This window comes from Macaca nemestrina, chromosome 12 (genome assembly GCF_043159975.1).
Source record: "Macaca nemestrina isolate mMacNem1 chromosome 12, mMacNem.hap1, whole genome shotgun sequence".
Lineage (NCBI taxonomy): Eukaryota > Metazoa > Chordata > Mammalia > Primates > Cercopithecidae > Macaca > Macaca nemestrina.
The window spans coordinates 20763354-20787223 of record NC_092136.1 but is presented as its reverse complement, the minus strand read 5'-3'; the positions used below and the strand labels follow the sequence as shown (position 1 = coordinate 20787223).

Here is a 23870-nt window from a genome sequence, read left to right as displayed (position 1 = left end):
CACCTGAATCAGAGATGGCAGCCCGGCAACCTGGGCATGGGGAAAAGGGTGGGTCTCAAGAGGAGAGCCCATCTGGTCCCATAATAGTCAATGGACTTTGTGCCTTTGCCTCTGGGCAAAACCTCCCTCCTCTGCCCTTGGAAGAGCCAGAATGATCTCTCCCTGTTCCAGGCACTCGATCTCATTTAGCCCTCCCTCTAACACTGTGAGATAGTACTATGGCGATCCCATTTTACAGATAAGCAAACTGAGGCACAGAGAAGGCAGCTCAGCTGTCCCAAGTCACAGAGCAAGGATTCATGCCCGAGTCTGTCTTGATTGCCAAGCCTCTCTTCCCAGGTATCCTTTTGAAACACCCCAGGGAGAAAGAGGAAAATGGTGAGATGGGAACCAGCTGGAGAACTAATTGCATGCTTGGTGCCTGGGTAGGGGGACATCTTTGTCCCTCAGGTCTATGGCTGGCTGGGCTGGCAGTTCCCAGTGGGGAGGCTGTGAGGAGAGGCTGGGGCTGGGTTCCACCCAGGCTGACTCCTGATCCACTTAAGGATCTTCCAGCCCTCAACAGAGTGGAACCTGCTGAGACCGCGCTTCTCCCTTTAGCAACCCTTTTTCGGAGAATACCATAGGAAGAGGAGGGAGGCAAACAGACATAACTGGAGAGAAGGAGGGGTCCCGCAGCCCACAGACCCATTTTGCTTTTCCAGCCAAGTGAGAATCAGCATTAAACGGGGGGTAGGGGGGTAAGACCCACTTCCCCTGCTCGCCTGTAGTTACATCTCCCCCAGGGCTGGAGCAGCACCTCCATGCAAGAGTGAGAGGCCTTGAACCAGCCCCTTGCAGAGGTACATTCTCCCCCGTGGGGCCCTCCCTGCCCATGTGGGCCTAGAACACCAGACAGCCCAGCTCACAGCCAGCCTCTCTGATGCCACTGCCAAATACCAGACCACTTACCGGGCTTTTCCAGAGAGCTGGTGTCCCTAACCAGAGCTCTAAGCCTGCAATTAGGCAAGCAGCAGAGGGCTTAACTTTCTCTGGGCTGTGGGCATTTCAGTGGGAAAGATAAGATTGGTTTGGATTAAGCTAGAGCATAAAATAATATTTATCCTCAAACAATACTCTCTGGCTGGGAGCAAGTCTGGGCCCTGGGGCTTCGGAGGCTAGGGGCTGCCAAGGGATTTGCCACCTCCCTTCAGGTCACCAAGAAATCTTCCCTCCCGACCTTCCCTCAGCCTGGCTCGTTGCACAACCCAATTCGCAGTGCTTGCTCTCATTACAAAATGGAATCGAGAAGACGTTATAGCGTTCAGAGCATAATTATCTGCAGAGCACTTGCCCTGTGCAAAATTATCTCATCGAATCCTTATAACTACCTTGGGAGTCGAGCTTATTGCTCCCACATTGATCCAGACTCAAGTCCCAGCTCAGTCACTTCTAGCTCTCGACCTCAGGGAAGTGGCTTCATTTCCTGTGCGCCTCAGTTTTTCGCCTGTAAAATGGGAGTGATAATAGCTTTCTCAAAGCGTGCTCAGGAAGATGAGCTAGGATTTACATAAAACACCTCATCCGTGCCCTGGCGCCATAGTAGTGCTTAATGAATGGGAGGTGATATTATAAAATCTTAGTCTTTCTGGTAAAATAGGCCTCGGGTATGTGAAACAGCCTAGCTGGAGTCACAGAGCTATTCAGTGGCAAAGCTGAGATTCAGACCCCAGGTGGTGTGGCCCTGTGCGAGCCAGGCCTCCAACCTACTGGTCAGGAAAAGGCCCAGGCAAGAGCTAGCCTGGCCTGCATGGGGCTCGGGGTGCCACTCAGACACAGCCTGGAGCTCCAGAGAGGAAGGACCCCTGTGCTTCCTGTCCCCAGTCCCCTTTTGTGGAACAACAGGGCCGTTTTCTGTTCCTTATCCCATGCTTCAGTGACCTGTGCCCCTGGGGACTAGGAGAAGATCGCCCTGGCTCATTCCCGGGATGAACAAAGGTGGGTCAATTCTGTCTCCGAGAGGACAAGGGCTGACTCCAGGGAGGCAGGTGTTATGTGTCAAATAGGGTGTGTGCCAGCGTCCCCAGCTTGGACACTGTAGAGGGCACTCCTCTGATTAGTGACCTTTGCCACATGTGACCTTGCTGTGTGGCCTGAGGAGATCCCTGTCCCTCTCTGGTCTTTGTTTTCTTATCTCCAAAGTAAAGGCATTGGAAGTAAACAGAAGGGATCACTGCCTAGGCTGGAGAAATCAGGGAAGCCTTCATGGCTGAGGAGACATCAAGCTGGGCCTTGGAGGGTGAGAAGGAGTTTTCCAGGCTGACCAGGGAAGAAAAGATTCCAGGCCCAGGTTTTAGCACCATCAAAGACACGGTAACATTAGAGTATGGGGTTTAAGTGGTGGCCCTTTTACAATGATTCGTTTTAATTACATAAATAATACATGTTCCTTGTTGTAAAAAATAGAAATCATTCAAGTATGAAGAAAAAGATAAAAATCGCCAACAGTCAGCTACTCTTTGGTACTGCTTCAGCCCTTTTTAACATGATTGAGAAAGTGGCTTGTAAGCTCCCTGATGTATGGAGACTCTCAGCTCCCGGGCAGACAGCAAAGAACAAAGAATTGTCTTCTGGAAGCAGAGCCAGGCCACAAGTCCCAGACAGACAGGGTTTCATGGAGCTGGGACTGGGAAGAGCCCACCAGGAGCATTGGTGCCTCCTCCCCAAGGCCCCTGCAGAGCCTGCAGCGGATGCCAGGGTGGAAGGACTTCTCCGCCTCTGAGGAAAGGAGGCCCAGAGGGAGGGTCTTTGTGTGCACAAATGCAGCCTGTGGGAAGGGCCGTGCACTGCCACTTCTGGCAGTCTCTGGGCCTGTCAGCTGGCAAAAGTCGCCATCCCGCTGCCAAACCATCAGGGGGTCCCCATAGTGGCTTAACTGTGGTTTCCTATGATGTCTGCAGGGTACAGCAGGCTGGGGCGGGAGCCTGATGACATTGTGAAGTCACTGCTGTGATCTTGCCAGTTCTCCAGCGCTGCCTTTAAAAGGTGGTTCATCTAATGGATATTGGGTGGGGTTGGGCAGGGGCAGTGTGTGGCCCAGGAAGAGTGGCCTGGAATGGTCTGTCCACGATCATTCAAGGGGAGAGGTGCAGGCTGCAGAGATCCCAGTGTCCATTCCCTGGGCTCCCACCCCTGTTCTCCCATCCCCAACACAGAGAACGTTTTCCAGAAGCCTCAGCCAGGACCCACTCAACTAAATAAAGCAGTGAAAGCAGCCCATGAGGACCCCCCACCTCTGCCCCTCTGTTAGATCATCTCCCCGGGTGTCCAAGCATCTGGGGCCCCAGAAAGCGGGGAAGGGAGGGAACGGAGAGAAAGAGCGCAGGTTGTGGTGACCACCTGAGCCATCATCATGTTGGCTATGAAAATAGGATGGGTTGTTCCATTTCGCCCACAGCCCCTGTGAAGTCTGTTAACAGTAATTACAAAGTTAGGAGAAATTCCCAGGCCTCCTAATTAGTGTGAATAGGGGCTGGGTAAGCTAGTCGTGGGAAAATAGATGTCTTTGTTTGCATTCTTAAGAGGAGACCACAGCTTTCTACCTTTAGGTGTAATAGAGCTTGGCCTCTTTTCTCTCCCTCTCCCCACTGCTCCCGGCCCAATACCCTGCACTATGGACAGGCATGTAGTTGCACATACCCACTGACCACTATATCTCCTGTGTGTGTGCACATGCAAACACACACATGCACGTACACACACACACACACATGCACACAGAAGTACAATAGACTGCATCTTTCCATCCTGAATTAAGACGTCATCTGGCAAAGCAAACACCAAAAACCAAACAGCATTTCAGCCATGCTTCCGGCCCCACTGGCAATACCATCCAAGGCCCCTTCCCCCAGCTCCACCCCAGACACCCCAGGGGACTCCTTCCCAGGCCTCCCCAAATTAGACTGTCTTAACAAACCATTACGTGTTCCAATTAGAGCAGCAGCGGACCTGGCTGGCTGGGCAGTATAAGAACGCTCTTCTCTTCCCGCTAACAGGCTGAGGGGCACCGCCCCGGGAGGGAACGAGCCACGCTGGGCTCCCCTCTGGATGCTGTAGAGATAATGAGATCCAGCGTCTCCATCCCAGCCTGAGGAAGACTCCCTGCTCTCTGGGTCTGGGGCCGGCCCGGGGGGAGGTTTCCTTTGGAAGCAGGAGGGAGAGAAAGAATAAGGAAGTGAAACTAACATTTATTGTGCAGTATGGGCTATTGAGCCTGTGCCAGGAAATGTTGCACAGGATGGTGCTTTTTAAACTGAGTGGTGGGTACCCACGGGGCCCTGGGGTACTTCTCCCTGAACCAGAAGGTACACAGAGTCTCAGGGTTCACCCTGTGCATCCTGATAGAACATTAATTCTTGAAGATTTGAAAGATAACACCTTACTTTTATATTTAAAAATCATATTGTTTAAATATGTGGTATATTTTGGAGTAAAATGCAAAAAAATTACATGAATATGTGAAATAAAACAGGAGATTCATAGTCAGATGTGCTCTCCCACTCTTGTGTCTGGGCTGGGTCTCCAGATTTCCAAAAACGTGGTGGTAACATGTTGTCTTCCATTGCCATTGTGGGAACTGAGGAGAGAGCTTTCCCATTGTGTGATGTTGGGCAACCCCTATACCTCCCATCCCTTAGCAGCCCAATGGAAATGCTAATAGCACCTCCCCAGGGCCAGCTTCACAGCTATGTGACCTGTGCAATCCCATAGAACCCTAAACATCAAAGGGCCCCACACTTGGTTCAATACTCTGCCCTTGCCATCTTGAAATTCTTAATAACTTTTGAACAAGGGACCCCCCTTTGTTTTTACTGAGCCACGCAAATGATATAGTTGCTTCCCAGAAGTGCTGTAGCTGGTCCTGCACCTTCCAGTAGAGTTTTAGCAAGGGTTAAATCAGACATGCGTGAAAGAAGCCCACATGGAAATTATCCCTCCCTTCCTCCCTCCCTTTCTCCTTCTTCCTCCCCTAAACATCCATTGAGCACTCAGTATACTGGGTGCTGTGACTCAGCCATCAACCAAAGCCCCTGCCCTCTTACATTCAAGAGAAAGGGAGAGAAGGTGAATAACGGAAAGAAAACATTGCCGGAGATCCTGTCCACAATGAGGGGACGGACAGTAACGGAGTGCATGGGCTTTTGTGTGAGCGGGGCTTAGGGAAGGTCTCTCTCTTTGAGCAGAGACCTGAATAAGTCGAATAAATGAGCCATGTGGACTATCTGGGGGAAGAGAGTCCCAGGCAGTAGGATGAGCAGGTGCCAAGGCCCTGAGGCAGGAATGTGCTTGCCACTGAGGAGGAGGCCAGAGCAGCTGGAGCTGGCTGGAGCGGGGTGAGGAGGGTGGTCGGAGGTAAGCCCAACAAGGGAGGGCCAGGCCACAGAGGGTCTTGTAAGCTGTTGTGAGGATATGGCAGGGGTAAGTAAATGACAGCATGGGGGTGGAGGACTCCTTCAGCCAGAGCTGGACGTCTGTGGCCTCCCAGGGTAAGTGTCTGGAGGCCAGATGGCAGAGGGGAGGAAGAAGGGTGTCCCATTGTCCTCTGGAAACTCAAGGCAAGTTGTCTTTGGTCAAGGGATGAGCGCCAGCTGCCATGCAGGGACCTCTACTGTAGGCAAGAGATGGCTTCTCTCCCGGCTGTCTCTCCTCCAACTGGGCAATAGCTGTTTCAGCCCAGACAGCTGAGCCTCACCGCACCAAGGGTGAGGCTGGGGGAGGCTGGACAGTGCAGGAAGGAGTAGCCTGCCTTTCTGGAAGCCTAGCCCATCGTCCATCCTGGGCCTCCATGACCACATCTTGGACAAGCTGTACAGTCAAAGACCAACCCGAAAGGCACTCATGACAGTGCCTGTGCCAGAGCAGCACCAGGATGGCCCCTGAGTGAGGTTTTCCAAGCCATAGCCCTGCCAGTGAACTCCAAGATGTACGGCAGGAATGCTGGAGAGTGGGACAGCCAGGCAGCCTTGGTGCCAGGTCCCATACGCAGGGCTGGAAGCTGTGCCAGTTCTGTGCTTGTGGATAGAGAGACCCTCATGTTCTGCTAGCCTCTGCTAAGCTGCATAACCCTAGTGAAGGGGTGTCACCTCCCTGGGACTCCATCTCCTCATCTGTAAAATGGGGATGATTGTGATGTTATGAGGATTAAATGAGAGTGCGGGTGAAGCACACAGACGGTCTCCTGGCACATGGGGCATATTGACCCAGTGTGAGCCCTTGGGTACAGAGGCCTGGTCTGATAGTCACCGCTGAGTCACACGACCTGATCACAGCTCAGCTGAGAAGTAGGCCACCGAGAGATGAATCTTAAGACCAAGCCACCGTGTAATATTGCCAAAGACCTTCAGAACATGTTGTGTGGCCAGGGCCAGGTCCTCAGAGCGATCATCTGTGCATGAAGTGGTTGGACTCGAGGACCTCTGAGCCCCCTCCAGCCCTGACATTGTGTATGATGGGAAAGTGACTGATCCCTCCATGAGAGCCCACCTACCAGGGCAGCACCGCTCAACGCTGGGCAGGATGGCAGACCGCAGGGGTGGGCAGCATGACACCTTGTGGCTCCAGAGGACTGCTGGGCAAAGGACCTGGCCTGCAGGCTGGAGGGGCTGGCTGTCTGTCCTTCTGTAGCAGGCGTGGGACCCCTGCTGTCCCACCAGGGAGAACAGTAATGTTGGGCAGTTGTTATAAGCCTGGACTCTGCAGCCAGACTGCCTGTGTTCAAATCTCAGCTCTGCCACTTTCTAGTGTGTGACCTTGAGCAAGTGACTTAACCTCTCTGAGCCTCAGTCTTCACTGTTGAGAAATGGGGGCAGTAATAGCATGACCACACAGGGCTACGGGAATGGATAACCATGTCTGGCACTGGCAGATCTGTGGAAGTGCAAACTCCTCTTGTTATTGGTTGTTTTCCTGAAACTAGGTCCCCAGCCAGGTCCTGTCCTGGTGAGCCAGTTCCACAGCTGAAGGTGGGGGTCCTTCCCAGACCCCAGCCACCCTCTGAACCTCAGCCGCCACCCCTGAACACCAGTTCCCTCCAGGGGCAGCTGTAACATCATGACCAGAACAGGTCATGAGAAGGAAGGATTTCTCTGGGCATCACTCATGAAGTTGAGCAAAGAACTCCAAAATCCCTATTTCAAAGTGAAACATGACCTAAAAAGGGTCTTCATCCTAGTTTCCTATTTGTGAACTGTGGATATCGGTCCCTCAAAAGGTTGTTGGAAGGCTTCAATGAACTGTATGGGAAAATACATCTCCGCCACCTGCAGCCCAGCAATGCAAGTGTCCGCTGTATGCCAGGCACTGTTCAGACACGCTCCATCTGCTTCATCCATTCCAACTGGCAGGGGAGGCACTGCCTGCCCAAGGGGGCACACAGGAGGAGGTGGTCGGTGAATTCAGACCAGGACTAACCATTCTGGACCCTGTCCTCATTGTCTCCAGTTGCAGGCACCCAGGAAATATGATCCAGGTTCTACTTTAGGTTTGTCTCTTCTCAGAACATTTACCTTGGCAAGCCTGATATGATGGCTTCTATAAAGGACCTGTTTCCCATAGAATCTGTTCTCTAATAACATTTGCTGTTTGGAATTATACTTTGGAAGCGGTCATTGGTGAAATAATGACTTCAGGCTAAATTCAGAATCATCTTCCCAACTTTCACAGTGTGGCCCAGCTTCTTAGGCTCTCTCTGGACTGGACCCAGCTCTGTACAAGCGGTTAGGGCCCCTGGTGGTCCTGGAGTCACCTAACCAGGGCTCAGATGTGAAGTGACTTGCCCAAGGTCACACAGCACCCAGGGGTAGGGTCAGATCAGACCCTGGACAGCCTCATTCTAAAGCTGCCTCCCATTTCCCTGGAAGCACAGCATCCATGTGGTCCCCGGGAAACCCTGTCCCTGCCCCTTGGAACTTCCTCTTCCTTAATTAAGGGGCAGCTGGGGGGAAATGAAACACCTACCAGTTCTTCCTTTTCCCAGCAAGGAGGCTCCCTGGGGCCCCTGCTCCCAGCGGGTCTCTACAGTCCTGAGGCTACCTCAGGCAAGCAGGGCTTTGTACGGTGGTTCACACATGCAGAGCCTCTAAATTAAAGGCAGCCACCTCCCTCTGGGGGTCACAGTCCCAGGGCAGGGCTAGGGGATTTATGCCCAGGCTCCCGGATGAGGTGTGCTTTAAGAGGATGCGTTGCCGCTGATGTTAGCAGGTAGCCTTCCACCTCACCAGGAAATGGTCAGACACACACACATACACACACACACACACACACACACACACAGAGCGAGAGAGAGCGTGTGCGTGCATGCATGTGTGTGTTCCAAGAGGGAAGAGAGAGCAGAGACAGAGACAAGACTCTGAGACGGATAGAGACAGAGGGACAGGCTGGCACATGGGACTCAAGGCCAGAGAGTGGGGTGTGGCCGAGACACGGAGCTAGCTGGCTGGCCGTGAAGCCTGAACTTAAACCCAGACCCCCAGACCCAAGGGTGCTACCTTTTGTTCTTATATCCTCAAGAACTGCAGAAAAGGCACCAGTGTGCCTGATTTGAGCCTGGCTTGAAGCCCTGTCAGAGTCCTGCTTTCAGCACCCCTACTCCAGACACAGAGGGGCACTTTCCTGGGTTGAGGCACCACTGCTGTCTGTTTAGCAGGGCAATGTGAGTGTGCCTGCGACCTCCCCTGCCCAGCTCAGGCACTGGGCACCATGAGGCAGGAACTACATCTCCTGAGATCTAGCACTGTTACAGGGTGAAGTTTTCCCTCTGCTCCCAAGAGTTCTGTTTCATTAAAACCTGGATCCTTCCATTTTACTGACATTTCTTAGCCCTGCAAGCCACAGGTTGGGCTGTATGTACATTTTTAAATGATGAGGCTGGCTCATCAAATATTCAGACCACCATTTCCATTTCTAAAAGGACAATACCTGAATCCTTTCCTCCCAGAAATGGAGCCAGTGGCGCCTAGATATTTCTGCAGCGTTGGCACTGGGAACCGTGAAACCAGGGCACAGTGTCCCACGGTAGATAGCGAAAGGTGTGACTTCCAAATGAATCACAACAGCGCCTGCTTCTTTTCCATGTTTTATGCGGTGTGGTCTCATTCAACATTCACAACGACCTGTGGGATTACAGGGTGTGCTGAGGCTCAGAAAAGCCAAGGCCACACAGGTAGTGAGTGGCAGAGACAACTCCACCTGGGCCACTCGCCACTCTGCATGATGTGTGCCCAGAGAAGCCCAGGGCAGGCAAGTAACTTGTTCAACATCAGAGGCTGGTTAGTGGCAGAGCAAGGGTGAAACCCTGGGTCTCCCGACTCCCACTACAACGCTTTTTTCTAGTGGGGTTTCTGATTCTGAAGAGTTCCGTGCTTGTCCCTACCAGCTTTGGGACTTGGATACCTCTGAGCCCGGATGCTGGAGAGACTGCCTGGGTTCGGATGCCAGCTTAATCACTGGGTGATTCTGGGCCAGTGACTTCACCTCTCTGTGCCTTGGTTTCCTCGTTTGTAAAATAGGCATAATAATTGTACCTACTTCGTAGGTTGTTGTGAAAATTAAATGAGTTAATAGATGCAAGGTGTTTACAACCATTTCTGGCACTTAGCAAGCATTCTGTGTTAACTCTTATTGCCATCATCACCATTACTGCCATATCGTCTCTTTCCCAGGGATGCAAAGGAGATGACTGGCTCGTCTGTCAGGGTCCCAGCTTCCTCTCTGCCCCAGGTCTGCCCACACAGCCTCCAGCCTCCCTGCCCCTTGTAATTGCTATTGGGCCTCAGCAAAGCAGGGAAGAGACCTTCCCAGGCACAGCAGGCTAATGAAAGTGCATACCCTTGGCTTGTCATATGCTCTGGATGGGTCATTTGTCATCCATTATCGCCCCAGAGATGGGGCCAAGGTCCACAGCAGGCAGGTGGACCGAAGCTGCCCAAACAGATCTCAGCACAACTGTTCCATGCGCCCTCCTTGCCTGGTCCTCTGGCAACCCTTGTGCAGCCAAGCTCCGTTCCCATGTGCTACAGGGGCGGGGGTAGAGGGACTTGCTGTGTTCAAACAGGGCAGCAGCATTAGGTCCCAGGCCTCGGTGGGTGACCAGCTCGACTTCCTCCAGTTCCTTTAGCCTCTTCTGTTGGAAAGATCCCACCTGTGCTGCTCAGCTCCTCATGTTCCCCACTCCGGGCTTTGACTAAACCTTACCAGCTCCCAGGAGTCACGTCCAGAGCTCCCCCTGCGGAGGTTTAAGTCAGCCACCACTTGCCCAGTGTTTCTCATTGCTAAGGGCATTGCCCATGACCCATGAGGGCCTCATTTGACCATCATGAATGACGACCCTGGGAGGTAGGTGCCATCTTTATTCTTATACTCCAGATGAGGCTGCTGAGGCTCAGAGAGGTGCAGAGATTTGCCAGAAGCTGCACAGCCACATGGGGTATGAACCTGGCTCTCTGGATAGGCAGTTCTGTTCCCTCTCCAGTCTGTGTCCCCACACAACAGAGGGAAATGCATTCACTGAGAGAGAGTCCTCTCCATTAGCCGAAAGTCACTCCCTCAATAATTCCTAAAGTCAGGAATGCACAAACTATAACCTGTGGGCCAGATCCTGCCCAGTGTTAATTTGTAACTAAAGTGGGGTTGTCCTAGAGTCACGTCCAGTTGTCCCCGTGCTCTCTATGGCTGTTTTCTCAACCCAAGGCAGATCTGGGTAGCTGTGATGGAGACAGTATGGCCCCAAATCCTAAAATAGGTACTATCTGGCCCCTTTTGGAAAAAGTTACCAACACCGCTCTAGACGAGTGTTCGGCAAATCCTTTCTTGTCCCCATCACATCTATGTCCCTTCCCTAAGCCCTTCTCCGGTATTTATTACTTTCCATCCTGCCCAGCTCCCATGAGGTGAGCCAGGTGGGGATTTCTGTCCCCATTCCACAGATGGAGGAACTAAGACCTGGAGAAGATAATGATGATTGTTACTATTATTTTTTTCCCCAAAGAAAAGTAGAAATATTGTCCTGGCGCTCTGAAAGCGTGACTCCTTGCTCATCCCTGGGCTTCCTAGTGGGATTGCCAGCGTCCTGCCGGGCCTGGGGAGCCTGACGGGTTGGTAGAGCTGGTGACCGGTCCTCTGTGGAGGGATGAGGCGTTTCTCAGCTTTCCTTTGTTTCAGCCCCCTGCCTGTCTCCTTCCAAGCCCAGCCCTCTCCCTCCCCCAACCCCTGGCGTACATCTTTCTTTATGACTCCAAGGAGCAGCTGGGATGCTTTTTATGGGGAGGAAAGAGAACAGGACTCTGACTCCCTCCTGTCCATCTACTCAGGCCCAAGCCTCAGGTTCTCTCTTTGATTCATTTCCTTGCAGTCTTTTCTCAGCCATGCAGGGCGCTTCTGTCACGGTCTCTCTGTCTTCCGGTTGTTCGCCCTCCATAATTTGAGCTCTGAGTACCTGTAGTCATTCCTCTTATGGGAAGGGGTTGTGGCCTCCCCTAATTCGGGCCAGGTGACTAGAATCAATTGCAGTTGCCCTGAGAAGACCCTCTGTCTCCAGTATTTATTACCAAGCAAATATCAATGGGGCAGATGCCCTGTGGAGTGAGGCCCGGGGCTGGGCTTGATTTCTGCTCTGATGACAGTTCCTGGGCCCTGGGGGTTGGGGGAAGCCTGCCTTGGAGCTGGAGGATGCTGTGAGAAGGAAGGGAGGCCTCCACTGTCTGCCTGCCTTCGAAGTTCAGGAAACTTGCCCTCCCTGGGACCGGAAGACACCTGTTGCCTCTGGATCTGGAAGCTTCTGGGAGCTTCAGGCCCTTGAGTTCTGAGAGACCTCTCCTTCACACTGCACATGAGCATTATTCAGGCAGGAGGAGACGTGACACAAGACCAGCAAAGTCTCTTTACTGAACACAGGCTGAGAGCTGAGAAAGTTCATTGCAGAGAGGAGCAGACAAAGTGAAATTGATGGGACACTGATGGCAGCCTGGGATAGTTGAAGGGGCTGTGATATCAATAGCAGTAAAATCAAATGTACAGCACTTAGTTCATCCCAAGCAAGCATGGCTCCAATATGGCTGTGTCATCTCAGGCAAGCTGCTTAACTTCTCTGGGCCCCACTCCCAGTGAAATAGAATCGTCTTTGCTGTGCTGTCTTTGCTGGACGGTTATGGGGATCAAGCAAGGACATAAGCATGGAGGGCTCTGGGGGCTGTGAGGCAGAACATTGATGCAGGGAGCTGTTTTGTGATTCATGTAAAGGAGGAAGGAATCTGGTTAGATGCCAGGAAGGACTTCCCACTTAAGGAGGAGACGTGGGAATAAGGTTGTGGGAGCTGCCCTGCTTCCTAAAGATCTTTAAGAGTAAGGTCAGTTTGGCTGTCGAGAAACAGTTTTGATATTCACAGAGGCATTGGCCAAATGACTTTCGATGTCTTTTTCATGACACTATAGTTAGGTTCGTTCACGCAAGAAAGTGATCAGTGGCCATATCAGTATGTGCACGTAAGTGTTTGGTCTGCATCCACAGCTGGTCTGTGTGCCTGGGTCTGTGTGGGTTTGTTTGCACGTGTCTCTGTGTGTAGAGCAAGAGGCCGGAGCCAGAACTCCCGCTGACTCATCTTCTTTATAAAGTTGTTGGAAGAATTTCCTCTTGCTGTCCTAACCAACTGGGGAGGACTTGGACAAAGTACCAGAGTGGAAAAGGATTTTAGATTTGATTTTTATTTTTTATTATCTGACTTCCTAAATTTCGGCTAATAAGAGCCTCAGCTCTGGAATTGACTGCAGAGGCTTGAATCCAGGGCCCCTGCCCCATGCCCCAATCTATGATCTTGGCTCCTACTTCCCCTCTCAGGGCCTCAATTTCCACATCTGTAAAATGGGGGTGGCAATGCCTACTTCATAGGGACATTGCAAGAGCCAAGTGCATTAGAACATGCAATGTCCTTAACAGTGCCTGGCCTATAGAAAGTGCTTCATACATGCTGGCTATACTCAGAGAGCACTGGCTTTGGCACTCCTCAGCAGTGGTATAGCCTTGGGTGAGTCACTTCATCTCTCTGACCCCAGTGTTCTCAGCTGTCAACTGGGAATAATAATATGCCTGTCTCATAGACTATAGTGGGGTTCAAAGGAGATAATGTAAGAACTTAGCACAGTGTCCACTGCACAGTCGGCATTTAGGAGGTAAAAGTAAGTTTCCTGTGTTCACCTGCAAAAGGGAAACTCCCCCTGGGACCCCCCTTTCCCCTCTCCTGACCCTTGCCATAGCCCCAGTGTGGAATTCTGTGTCTCACCCACTCCCTGGGTTTCAAATGCCACCTGCTTTATCCTGTCTGACACTAAGCGCACCAAGGAAAGCTGGAAGCTCCCTGCGCCCTTTTCTGCTGGGGTAGGGGTGGGAGTGAGACTGTGCTGGCAGGAATATCCAGGGCTCCCCCGTCCCTCACCCCTGGCTCAGAACTGTGCCCTTTCCCTCCCAGTTCCCAGGCCCCCTTAATACCCGTGAAACCATTAAATATTTAAATCTGGGCAGTGTGGTGGGCCAGGTTGTCCCAGCAACAGCCCTGCATATTTTGGGATGGATTATTGTCTTTCAAAGGGTCTTTTTTGGAGCTCCAGGCCCTGGGGGGGATGCAATGTGGGAAGGGAGGGCCAATGGGGAGGAGGTGAGGGGGCTCCTGCCCCACTCTGAGGCTTGACTGTGAAAAGCAGCAGAAACTGAGAGTCAGAGAGGGCAGGCTTTGCCCAAGTTTTCAGGGTCTTGACTCAAACCCAGGACTCGGGGCTGGCAACTCCTCCTCTTCACCACTTGCTTCTGCCCTCTGAGTGCCCATCAGCCGGCAGGTGCCCTGGCCCTTAGCAGCCACGTGTCTTCTGGCATCTGAGCCCCTGTTCTTCCCTCACCAGCTGGCATGGGAAGCTTACACACCTTCTCTGAGCCTCAGTTTACCCCTGGGTAACTCAGGAATAGTTCACCCACTTTCAGGTGATGTTGGAAAGTGCTTAGTATGGTTCCTGGCACACATGAAGCAGGAGCAGTTATTACATTGATGGTATTGTTAGAATGACTGAATCCTTATTGGGGGGCACCATCTAGTACCCCCTGTATTCTCTGAAGGGACTCAGAGGAAGTGGGAGAAACAGACCTGATCGCCAAAGCGTTTATAATCTGGTAGAGAAGGTTCAACAGCAGCGAGTTCAGAGTCACCTGTCCCCGGGGCTAGGCTTGGCTTGGGCTACATTTGGAGGTTGCCCAGTGTGTGGCCAGGAGCACCCAGGCTGGGAGCCACCATTCAGCTCTGATTTTGCTATGAGCCTCTGGGCCAATCCCCTCCCCTCTGGACAGTCTCCTGAGCTGTAGAATGTGGGTAACCTCTAAGCTACTTTCTAGCTCAGCTCCATGTCCAGGATTTGAATTCCAAGGCAACTTTGAGACCCAGGTGGGACGGATGCACCAGAAAACCACAAGGATGATGATATAGTTTGGCTGTGTCTCCACCCAAATCTCATCTTGAATTGTAATCCCCACATGTTGAGGGAGGAAAGTAATTGGATTATGGGAGCAGTTTCCACCATGTTGTTCTCATGGTAGTGAGTGCATTCTCACGGGATCTGATGGTTTTATAAATGTTAGTTTTTCCTGCGCTCACACTCACCTCTCCTGCCGCCCAGTGAAGAGGTGCCTTCCACCATGATTGTAAGTTACCTGAGGCCTCCCTAGCCATGCGGAACTGAGAGTCAGTTAAACCTCTTTATAAATTACTCATCTCAGGTATTTCTCTCTAGCAGTGTGAGAATGGATTAATACAGATGGCCTGTTTCTCCCACCCTTGGTCTTGGGGGCACCCCCTTTAGGAAGTGGGCCCAAGAGGATGAGGCTAGTCCTGCAAGGTCCTCCTGGTCCCCATGTAAACCCCAGTCTTTGAAGGTGATTTCAGGGCTGAGGTGGACCTCCCAGAGTCCCACCCAGTCACAGGACCCAGCCAGGCTCACAGCACCTCTTTCCCTACATTTCATTCCCCACCACAGACCTCTGGGTAAGCAGAAAAAACCGCTGCTGCCTCACACCCCAGTCCCAGGCTCTCTCTGGAGGCAGAAGGGTTTCCAGAGAATAAAGTCTCCATTCCAGACACATGCTGACTGGCCCCAGCAGGAGGCCGGTGGCATCAACCATCCAGTTTGGGCTGCCTAGAAGAGGAGGGGGCAGAGGCCAAGAGCCAAAGCCCACATGGGTTGATGTCAGGGAACCTGGGCTCTGGCTGCTAGGAATGACCTGGAAGGATTCCTTGTGGGTTTGACTGGCAGATGGGCCATTAGCTGATGACTTGTATGTCACCCCAGATTTGGGGGCCATAATTTTCAGCATACTTGGAGCCTTGGACCCTAGATAAACCTCAGGGTCCTTCTCATCTTGAGGTCTCTGAAGCTAACTTTGTAGACCTTCCAGGGATATGAGAAAAGGAGAGACTTGTGGGCCTTCATTGAGCCTGCAGAACCCAAATCTTAGGGCCAAGTCCCAGAGGTCTGAGGGTTAGCAAGCCCCCAGGGACTTTTCCCATGCTAGCTGGCTCCCTGTTCTCCCCGTGACCCAGAATGGCTGGGCCTGCCCCAGGCAGGAAGATGGCCACGGTCCTGCCCCACATGCTCTTTCCACAGAGTTTAGGGTTTTGATCCCCACCCTCTTTCCTGCTCACATGGTCCCATTTGCTTCTGCTGCAAACTTTTTTTCCCTCTGCTGAGAGCTGGGGCTGAGGAGAAGGATGATTTAGGGGAAGGATGGGAATCATTGAGTGGCAGATTGGACTGCTAAGACAGATGGGCTGAGCCATTACCTTCAAGGCCAAATGATGTTCTCATTCTGGGGTCTATGGATTCCGTAGAACTCAAGGGATTGGTGAACTTTGAGAAACATATCTTCACTTTAACATTTCACTGAAAATGAGTATTTTCTTCCATTTTAAACACAAGCAACAAACCACAGTACTGTTAGCAGTACTTGTGACTTTGTCATCAATAGATCTAAGTGCATATTTTCAAATTACCTAAAAATTGCTGGGAATTTCTTAAAATGATGATAGTTATTAGATCCTCACTAGATCTTGAGTTTTGCATGTTCATAAAAAAAAGCACTTGTATTATCCTATTCCAAATTTGCTTTTTAAGAAGTATTTTGGTTGTGCACAGTGGCTCACACCTGTAATCCCAGCACTTTGGGAGGCCAAGGCAGGCAATTGCTCGAGCCCCGGAGTTCGAGACCAGCCTGGGTGTCATAGGGAGACCCTATTTCTACAAAAAGAGAAAAAATTAGCTGGGCATGGTGGCATGCATCTGGAGTTCCAGCTACTTGAGAGGCTGAGGTGGGAGGATTCCTTGAGCCCAGAAGTTGGAGGCTGCAGTGAGCCATGATCATGCCACTGCATTCCAACCTGGGCAACAGGGACCCTGTCCCCCAAGATAACGTTTTTGATAGCTATATTTCAATATAATTGGTTTCCTTTTTAATCTTATGTATTATATTTAAGTGGGGTCCAGAGGCCTCATCAGACTGCCGAAGGGTGGGGGTAGATGTGCGAGATCCTTGTTAAGGGGCTAGGTGCTGGGCTTTTTGGAATCAGGCCAGATGGCTTTTGCGGCCTGGCTGAATGATGTGAGGTAGGTTGCACACCGTCTCTGAGCCCAGTTCAATCACAGGTCAGTGGAGAGTGGACACACCCTCTAGATTCTTGTAAGGACCTGTATGCCTTTAGTTCAAGGCCAGATATACAGAAAGAGCTGTGGAAACCCAGGCTCTGGTTAGCATGAAGTTTCCGAAAACCTTCAGGGAGGCAGCCTGGAGGATGAGAAACAAGACTCAGTCCAGGTGGAGCCAGAGCAGGTGCTGCCAGAAGCTCTGGCTTATGCAAGGCTGGGCAGGGGACGCGGTGAGGATTGGAGACTGCTGTGGCCGTAAGCCCATGTGTGTGTATGGGGGGTTCCTGAGGGACTAGGATACAGGGATGCTTCGGAGCAGCCAGAGCAGAGTTATCCATCTTCAGAGGAGCTTCAGAGGCTGCTGCTGGCTGATCCCTCAGGTCTGGGGGTCACTCCTTCCATTCTTTCTGGCAAGTAGGGCTCCTGCAAAGGCCAAGGATCTCACTAAATGGGGAATGAACAAAAGCACAAACGTAGGCAGGAGCGAATGAATCAAGAGTGTTATGGTGTGAATTACCACAAGAATAATGGTTGGTTGGAGGAAGCTTGTTCTTTGGCTACCCAGGGAGGCCACCGAGGGAACGCTCTCTGAACCCCATGGAAGCAGCCAGGCCATCTGCCCCCTTGTGCCTACAGCCCCTTCTCCAAGGTTATGGGAGGCTGTGGGGCTGTCTGCTCTCCCCACAGCAGGCTGAGTCAGCCTTCCTTCCGTTCCCCTGGTGCTTACACCATCTCCCAGAACTGGGGTTTCCCTGCCACACCTGGATGTCTGCTTCTCTCCTCCTGGCACCTGCCTTTCCCCAGATCGGGCACCTTTGCTGGAGGGCTCAGCTGGGCTCAAAGGACAGGGTGTGGGTGGGCATCCTGAGCAGAGGGGGTGGCTTCACTCTGACCCACACCATCCCTCCCAGGCCCCCGGACTTGTTCGCTTGGCCTGCTTCAACTACACTTGGCTGTTGGAGGTGGACGCTCAGGCCAAACACTCTTCCTGACAACCAGAGTGACCTCCGCGCTTCTGTGCTCCCCCCAAGTTCAAACTGTGTGGGTTTCCCAGGTTGCCTTGCCTTCTGACAAAGTGGCAAAGTAACAGTCCCTAAAAGAGGGTGAAGAGCTTTGTCCGCAGAGGCCTTTGCAAACAGGTGGTCTCAGTGCAATGTCTAGTGCCTAAGACAGGCAGAGGGACCCCCGACCTGTTTCTGGGACTGGCACCTTCTGTGGCTTAAGTCCAGCCCCAGTCTATGGGGGATGGCAGGCATGGATTGTGTGAGGGTCACCCTGGGGTTTGGGGACTCCGAGTCCTCTGGAAGACGGCCAGGGCAGAAGAGCCAGGAGATAATAAGCCAAAACCTTATTTTGTCCCAGCAGGTCCTCCAGCTTACTGTGTGACTTCAGGCTAGTGAGCCTCAGTCTCCTCATCTGCAAAACATGACTGCTCACCTCACAGTGTAGTTGGGAGGGTCTGATGACATACGTGTATAAAGCATTCAGGAGTTACCTACGTGCAGGTGTAAGTCCTGGGAGGCTGCCTTAATTGCTGGGAAGAGCAGCGGGCTTCATGTCAGGAGGTCCTCGTTCTAGCCATGCTGTGTGACTCTGGGCAAGAGCCTGTCCCTCTCTGGGCCTCAGCTCCCGCAGTGTGAAATGAGGAGTTGGAGACAACCCTCACTAAGATGCTTCCTTCTTTGATGATTCTCTGATGGCCCTGTGGGAATTCTACATGGGACAGAAGAAAGGGCTGGTGGCAGGGACAGGGTGCCCAGCCTGACTCAACTCACGGACTAGAGAAGGGTCCTTCCCAGAGCCTGCAGATGCTCTGTGCTGCCTTGACATTCACAGCTCCATGAGCTGGGGGGGCAGGGGAGCCTGTCATTTAGGATCCGATTGCATCCACAGCAGGCTGTGCTCCTGGTTAACCCTCAAGGCACCCACCCCTCAGGAGCCTAATTAGATTTTATCCCCCGCTCAGCTGTGACCATGTCCCCATGTTGGTGCCAGCACCAGGCACGCCAGGATCTCAGGCCAATTGCTTGTTTATGAGACCGTCTGTCTTGGGATGAGGCCCAGCAGGCACAGCCAGTGAGCAAATAAGTCCTCCCCATCAGCCTTGAACCTGATGGCAAGAATCATTGTTAGTCTTCCAGGCCTCAGGCCGGCGTCCTGACCAAGGAAAAGATGTGGGTTTGCAGTCCAGCAAAACCTGGCTACAAATCCCAGCTCCATCTCTTCCCAGCTCTGGGACCTTTCTAGCCCCATGGAGCTTTAGTTTCCTCATCCCTGAAGGGGAATGATGATAATATCGTCTACTTTGTAGAGCTTTTTGGAGGATCAAGTGAGATCATTTTAAGTGAACGCCCATAATACATTGCCTTGTGTTATCATCAGGCCTCAGTAAATGCTGACCCTGTCCTGGTCCTCCCCACATGGCCTCCCTGATTCTAGGCTCTCCCTACCCCAGTCTCGCCCTGGCATTCAGGGTTTCATTTTTGTATCTTGCCTGGCAAGGCCAGGACACTTGGTTAATGTAGCCAGTAACACTTCTCTCCAAATAGGGACTGCGGTGATTGTCTCACTAGACTTGAGTGAGTCCTTGAGGAAGGGCAGCCCTTGGTCCCTATGCCTTGGACCAAGCCCAGGGCTGGCACTCTTGGTGCCGGGAGCACAGGAAGGAGGGAACGGGATGTGCAGCCTGTCAAGTGCTTTCACCTTCATCATCCCCTTGCATCCTCCTGGAAAGGATCTTAGAAGTTAGCTCTGAGCATCCCCACCTCCCAGATGTGGAGGCGAGGCTCCAGAGGTGAGGTGTTTGGCTCAGGCTTGTGGCTGGCACAGGCAGATCCCCCACTAGTGGGAACCCAGTTGCAGGGGAACATAGGGTCCTCTGAGGCTCTGCCCTTGGCCACAGCGCCCTCTCCTGGCCAGGGTGCATGCAAGCCCTTTCTCAGCCCTGCACCAGCCCAGACCTTCCTTTGCTTCCTCCACTGGGGGCTTCTCCGTCTCTCTTGTCCAGCTGCCTCCTTTCCTTCTCTCCAGAAAGCATGCCTGGGGGCTGGGGAGAGTGAAAGTAAAAGGAGTGATTTATGAACTGAGCTGTTCTTCTTAATCAGAGAGCCCCTCCTGAGCCCCTGCTCCGTGCAGATGGGGCTGAGCCGCCATCTGGGCAACAGGAGGGGCGAGATTAATAAAGCTGTCTGGCCCGGGCAGGGGTCCGCCAAGGAAAGCCCCAAGGCACTGCGTGACCTCGGTCCCATCTCTGCGCCTTTCTGGGCCTCGGGGCTCCCATCTGTTAAGGGATGGCTAGCCTGGGCCATCCCCCAGGGCCTCCAGCTGGCTCAGGGAAGGAGTCTAGCCAACTTCCTGGGCCTCTGTGCCTGGCTGCCTGGTTCAGGGAAGAGCAGCACTGGGCTGGAGACTTTGGAGACTGGGGCATGGCGCTTCCTCTCTCTGGTGCCACGCCCCACAGATAGGTGTCGTATCAGGAGCTCTGGTTTGGGGTCTAGCTGACTTGGGGCTGAATCATAGCCATGTTTTGCTAGCCAGGTAAATAAGCTCAGGTGAGTTAATTACCCTGCCCAAGATTCAGTTTCCTCATCTGTAAAATGGGTTAATAGCAGTACCTACCTCCTAGGTAAGGATTAAATAAGAGGACAGGTAGGAGAAAGGTATAGCGGAGTCTGGTACATGGTAAACCCTCAATCCTAGTAGTTATTAGGCTCAGTGATCACAAAATTGTGGCAATTCATTTGAATTTGGGTCTGTTTAGGGGAAAGATGTTTGTATCCATGCTACCCAAGCCATGTGTCCATAGCTTTCCCCCCACACCCTGCTCCATTCATAACTGGTGAATGTGGGCTGGGCATCCACTTATTTCCAATATCTGATGCTGTTGACCATAATAGCTCCCATGGTACTGTGAATTCTTACAACCACCTTTGGCTTCCAAATTCATCATCACAGTTTTCCGAGGAGAACCTAGCACCTTGGAGAGGGGGGAGACTTTCCCAGGGTCTCCAGGGAGCTGGCCAAGGCAGAAACCAACCCAGCCTCTGCAGAAGCATCAGTGATGGGGTGAGCATGGTGTCACTGGGCTGTCCTCCTCCAGGACAAATGAGCCAGTCAATGCGACAGGGGCTCACAGAGGACAAAGAAAAAAAGGGAAAAGAGGTTAGTTCAGGGAAGTTGGGACACCACAAGGGGCGAGCCCATTCCTGGCCAGGGGACAGCATTCAAAGGGGCTGGAGCTCCCTGGTGGGGAGGAGGCAGGCAACTGCTAGACATACCCCCAGAGTTCAGCACCTCCTCCTTGTCTCTGGGTTGGTCTCTGTCACCCATGCTGCTCATCTCAGCCTCAATGTCCAGAGGGAGATGAGGTAAGGAATGGTGATACAGGGCACCAGGACTGGGATGGAGCAGGAGAAGAAGAGAAGCGGAAGGAAACCATTACCCCGTCCTTGCTTCCCTGAGCCCTGGGGCTGGGCATGGGGTACAGGCCCTGAGCTACAAAGCTGGAAACAGCTTGAAATCTCCCGAGGATGCTCGGCCTTGTCACTGATATCTCCAAGTCTCAGTTTCCTTCTGTAAAAACCATTCACCTGTGTGCCCATGCTTATTTGCACCTTGTGCTCCCTGGCACTGCCCCTAGCACATAGTACGTGCCAATGTACGTCTACTCAGTGGATGGTAGATGGGTGAGTGGGTGGGTTGAGGGACGAAGGGAGGGATGGGTACATGGGAAGGAATCTTTCACCTACCACCCCTTCACTGACCCCAGTGCACCTGCGGTAGCCTGCCTCGCGGGCTGTTGTGAGGATTCATTGTGATCACACAGGAAGAGAAAGCACTTTCTATAAAAGCCACTTTTGAGTCTGACCCCTGAGTGTGGATTCCAGCCCTATCACTTCCCAACAGTGTGATGCTGGACAAGTCAATTATCTCTCTTTTCCCATTGGACTCAGTTTCCCCATGTACTGCGGGGATGATGGGGTGATACCTACTTCATAGGGTTGTTCTGAGCATTTCATGAGCTCACGCATGTCAGCACTGTACCCCAAGTGCACGGAGTGCTGAAGCTGGTGCACACAGATGGGACAGGCAGTTGAAGGGCCTGTCACTTATGTATGTTTAGGCCAATAGGGGTGCCAGCTCCTGGGGCTGTGGCCATGTCTTAGGAGGGAGGCCCCTTCTCCTGCCTTTCCATCTTCCCATCTCTACCTCTGCATTCCCCCAAGACTAACCTTCGCCCTCCCCTTCCCCACGATTCCTCTCCCCTGTGCCCAGAGTTATGCCGGTGGAGTCAGTCCTCCCCACTGTGGGCCCCCCAGCACTGCTGTTATCTGCCTCCTTGTCTCCTCCAAGCTACCACCACCACCACCACCACTCACCTGTGTGTCCATGCTTATTTGCACCTTGCACTCCCTGGCACAGCCCCTGGCACATAGTAGCAACTCAGTGTATGTCTACTGAGTGGATGGTAGGTGGGTGAGTGTGGGTTGAGGGAGGAAGGGAGGGATGGGTAAATGGGAAGGAATCTTTCACCCACCACCCCTTCACTGACCCCAGGCAGGCTTGTACTTGAATGGGAGGGATTTTAAATAGGCATGGATGTCTCCCCTTTCCTTCCCTAGGAAGACCCCTACAGCCCAGGCTTCCCCGGGTCCCAGGTCTTCCTGGGACCGTCCTCTAACCCAAGGTTTGAGCAGGAGCTGGCTGTGGAATTCCCCGCAGGAGTGATAGAACAGGAGTCTCCATATGGGCCTGTTTGACTTCTGAAATCGAACCCTCATTTCCACTGCTGGGAGCTGGCCCTCTGAAGGAACCTTCTCGCAAATCCTTATGCAAAGCCAAGAAACACTTCCCAGCATCAAATCTCTCTCTCCTGGGAGTCTGGGCTTTGCGGGAGGAAGTTGATGAACAAGGCCCTGCTGGCACTCTCTCTGCTGAGGTACTGTTGTGGATGGCTGGGTGGCAGCCAGGGATGCAGGTTACTCACACCCATCATCTCCTCCCAGGCCATCAGCCTCATGCAGCCGTGTCAGCATACATGAAGCCCATGCTAGAATCTGCAAGTCTCTTAAAGATGTGCCTTCCAAGGCAGCACCTGCAGAAGCACCCAGGAGCTGCCATCTGGGCAGAAGGCCACTCCCCCGCTGGAGTGGCCCCAGGTGCTGAGAGCTTTTCATGAGCTCTAATGGGCCCAGATTAGCAGGACACTTGCCCCAAGTGTGTGTATCTGGAGGGCGGGTTTTCATAAGCAGCTTCTTTCATGGGGCTGCTCCTTATTGACTTCCTGTGGTAATTGAATATTTTCTCTTATTGGACAAGCTGGGCCGATAAAAGAAATATACACAAGCCTTGCTGACGGGAGATTCTGTCCTGCTGATGCCTGAAGAACTGCCCAGGTGACACATTGGCAATTGCCTCTCCTTTCTCAGCGTACCTCTGCCCCATCACCTGACACTGTTCCATCTCCAGTCTGATCCTTTCTGATCTGCCTGTCTGTCTTTCTGTCTCCTTTGGTCTGTCCCTCTCTTTCGGACTTGGCTTTGTGTATTTCTCTGATTTGCTGACTCCACTGTCTCTTTTTGCTCTTTTTCCACTATACATTCATTCATTTATTCATCGAGATATATAATTGAGAACCCACTATGTGCCAGGCACTGCTCCAGACACTAGAAATAAGCCAGTGAACAAAACAAGTCCTTGCCTTTATGAAATATGCATTCTAATAAAGGCAGATGCATGCTCCCAAAATAAATAAGGAGTACATAGAGTATGTGGTGTATCCACAGGGCACGGGGCTGGGCTTCCAAGCTCATATCCATGACTAATTAATTGGTTTTGGAACTTGGCCAAGCTCCTTTTCCCTCTCTCAGCCTCAGTTTTCTCATTTCCAAAATAAGGGTATTGGGCTAGATCGTGCTTCCCAACCTTTGACGATTAAGAACTTCTTTTATTGATATGCTGGTGATGTAAGTTACACAAGAGCTGGATCTAAGGCAGCACTTACACAAACAGTAGTGTCAGAAGTTTACCTGAAGTTCCCTTGAAACCCTTTGTATTAGTGTGTTTTCTATTGCTGTAACTGAATACCGGAGACTGGATAATTTATAAAGACGAGGCATTTATTTCTTACAGTTCTGGAGGCTGGGAAGTCCAAGGTCAAGCAC

General features: G+C 52.2%; 1 protein-coding gene across 6 annotated transcripts in view; it reads left to right on the top strand.

The window, feature by feature from the left end:
• LOC105471623 (tetraspanin 18) overlaps positions 1 to 23870 on the top strand; it is a 200815-nt gene that overhangs the window by 145937 nt on the left and 31008 nt on the right. For 5 of the 6 annotated variants that reach the window (XR_011610633.1, XM_011724195.3, XM_011724190.3 and 2 more), the window contains exon 4: positions 23026 to 23102. The exons of the other annotated variant lie outside the window; for it this stretch is intronic. Coding sequence is in view for 4 of the 5 variants with exons in the window: in XM_011724195.3 (XP_011722497.1) it covers positions 23083 to 23102 (20 nt within the window). In the remaining variant the exon portion in view is untranslated. The remainder of the gene's footprint in view (positions 1 to 23025; positions 23103 to 23870) is intronic. 6 annotated transcript variants of the gene reach the window in all.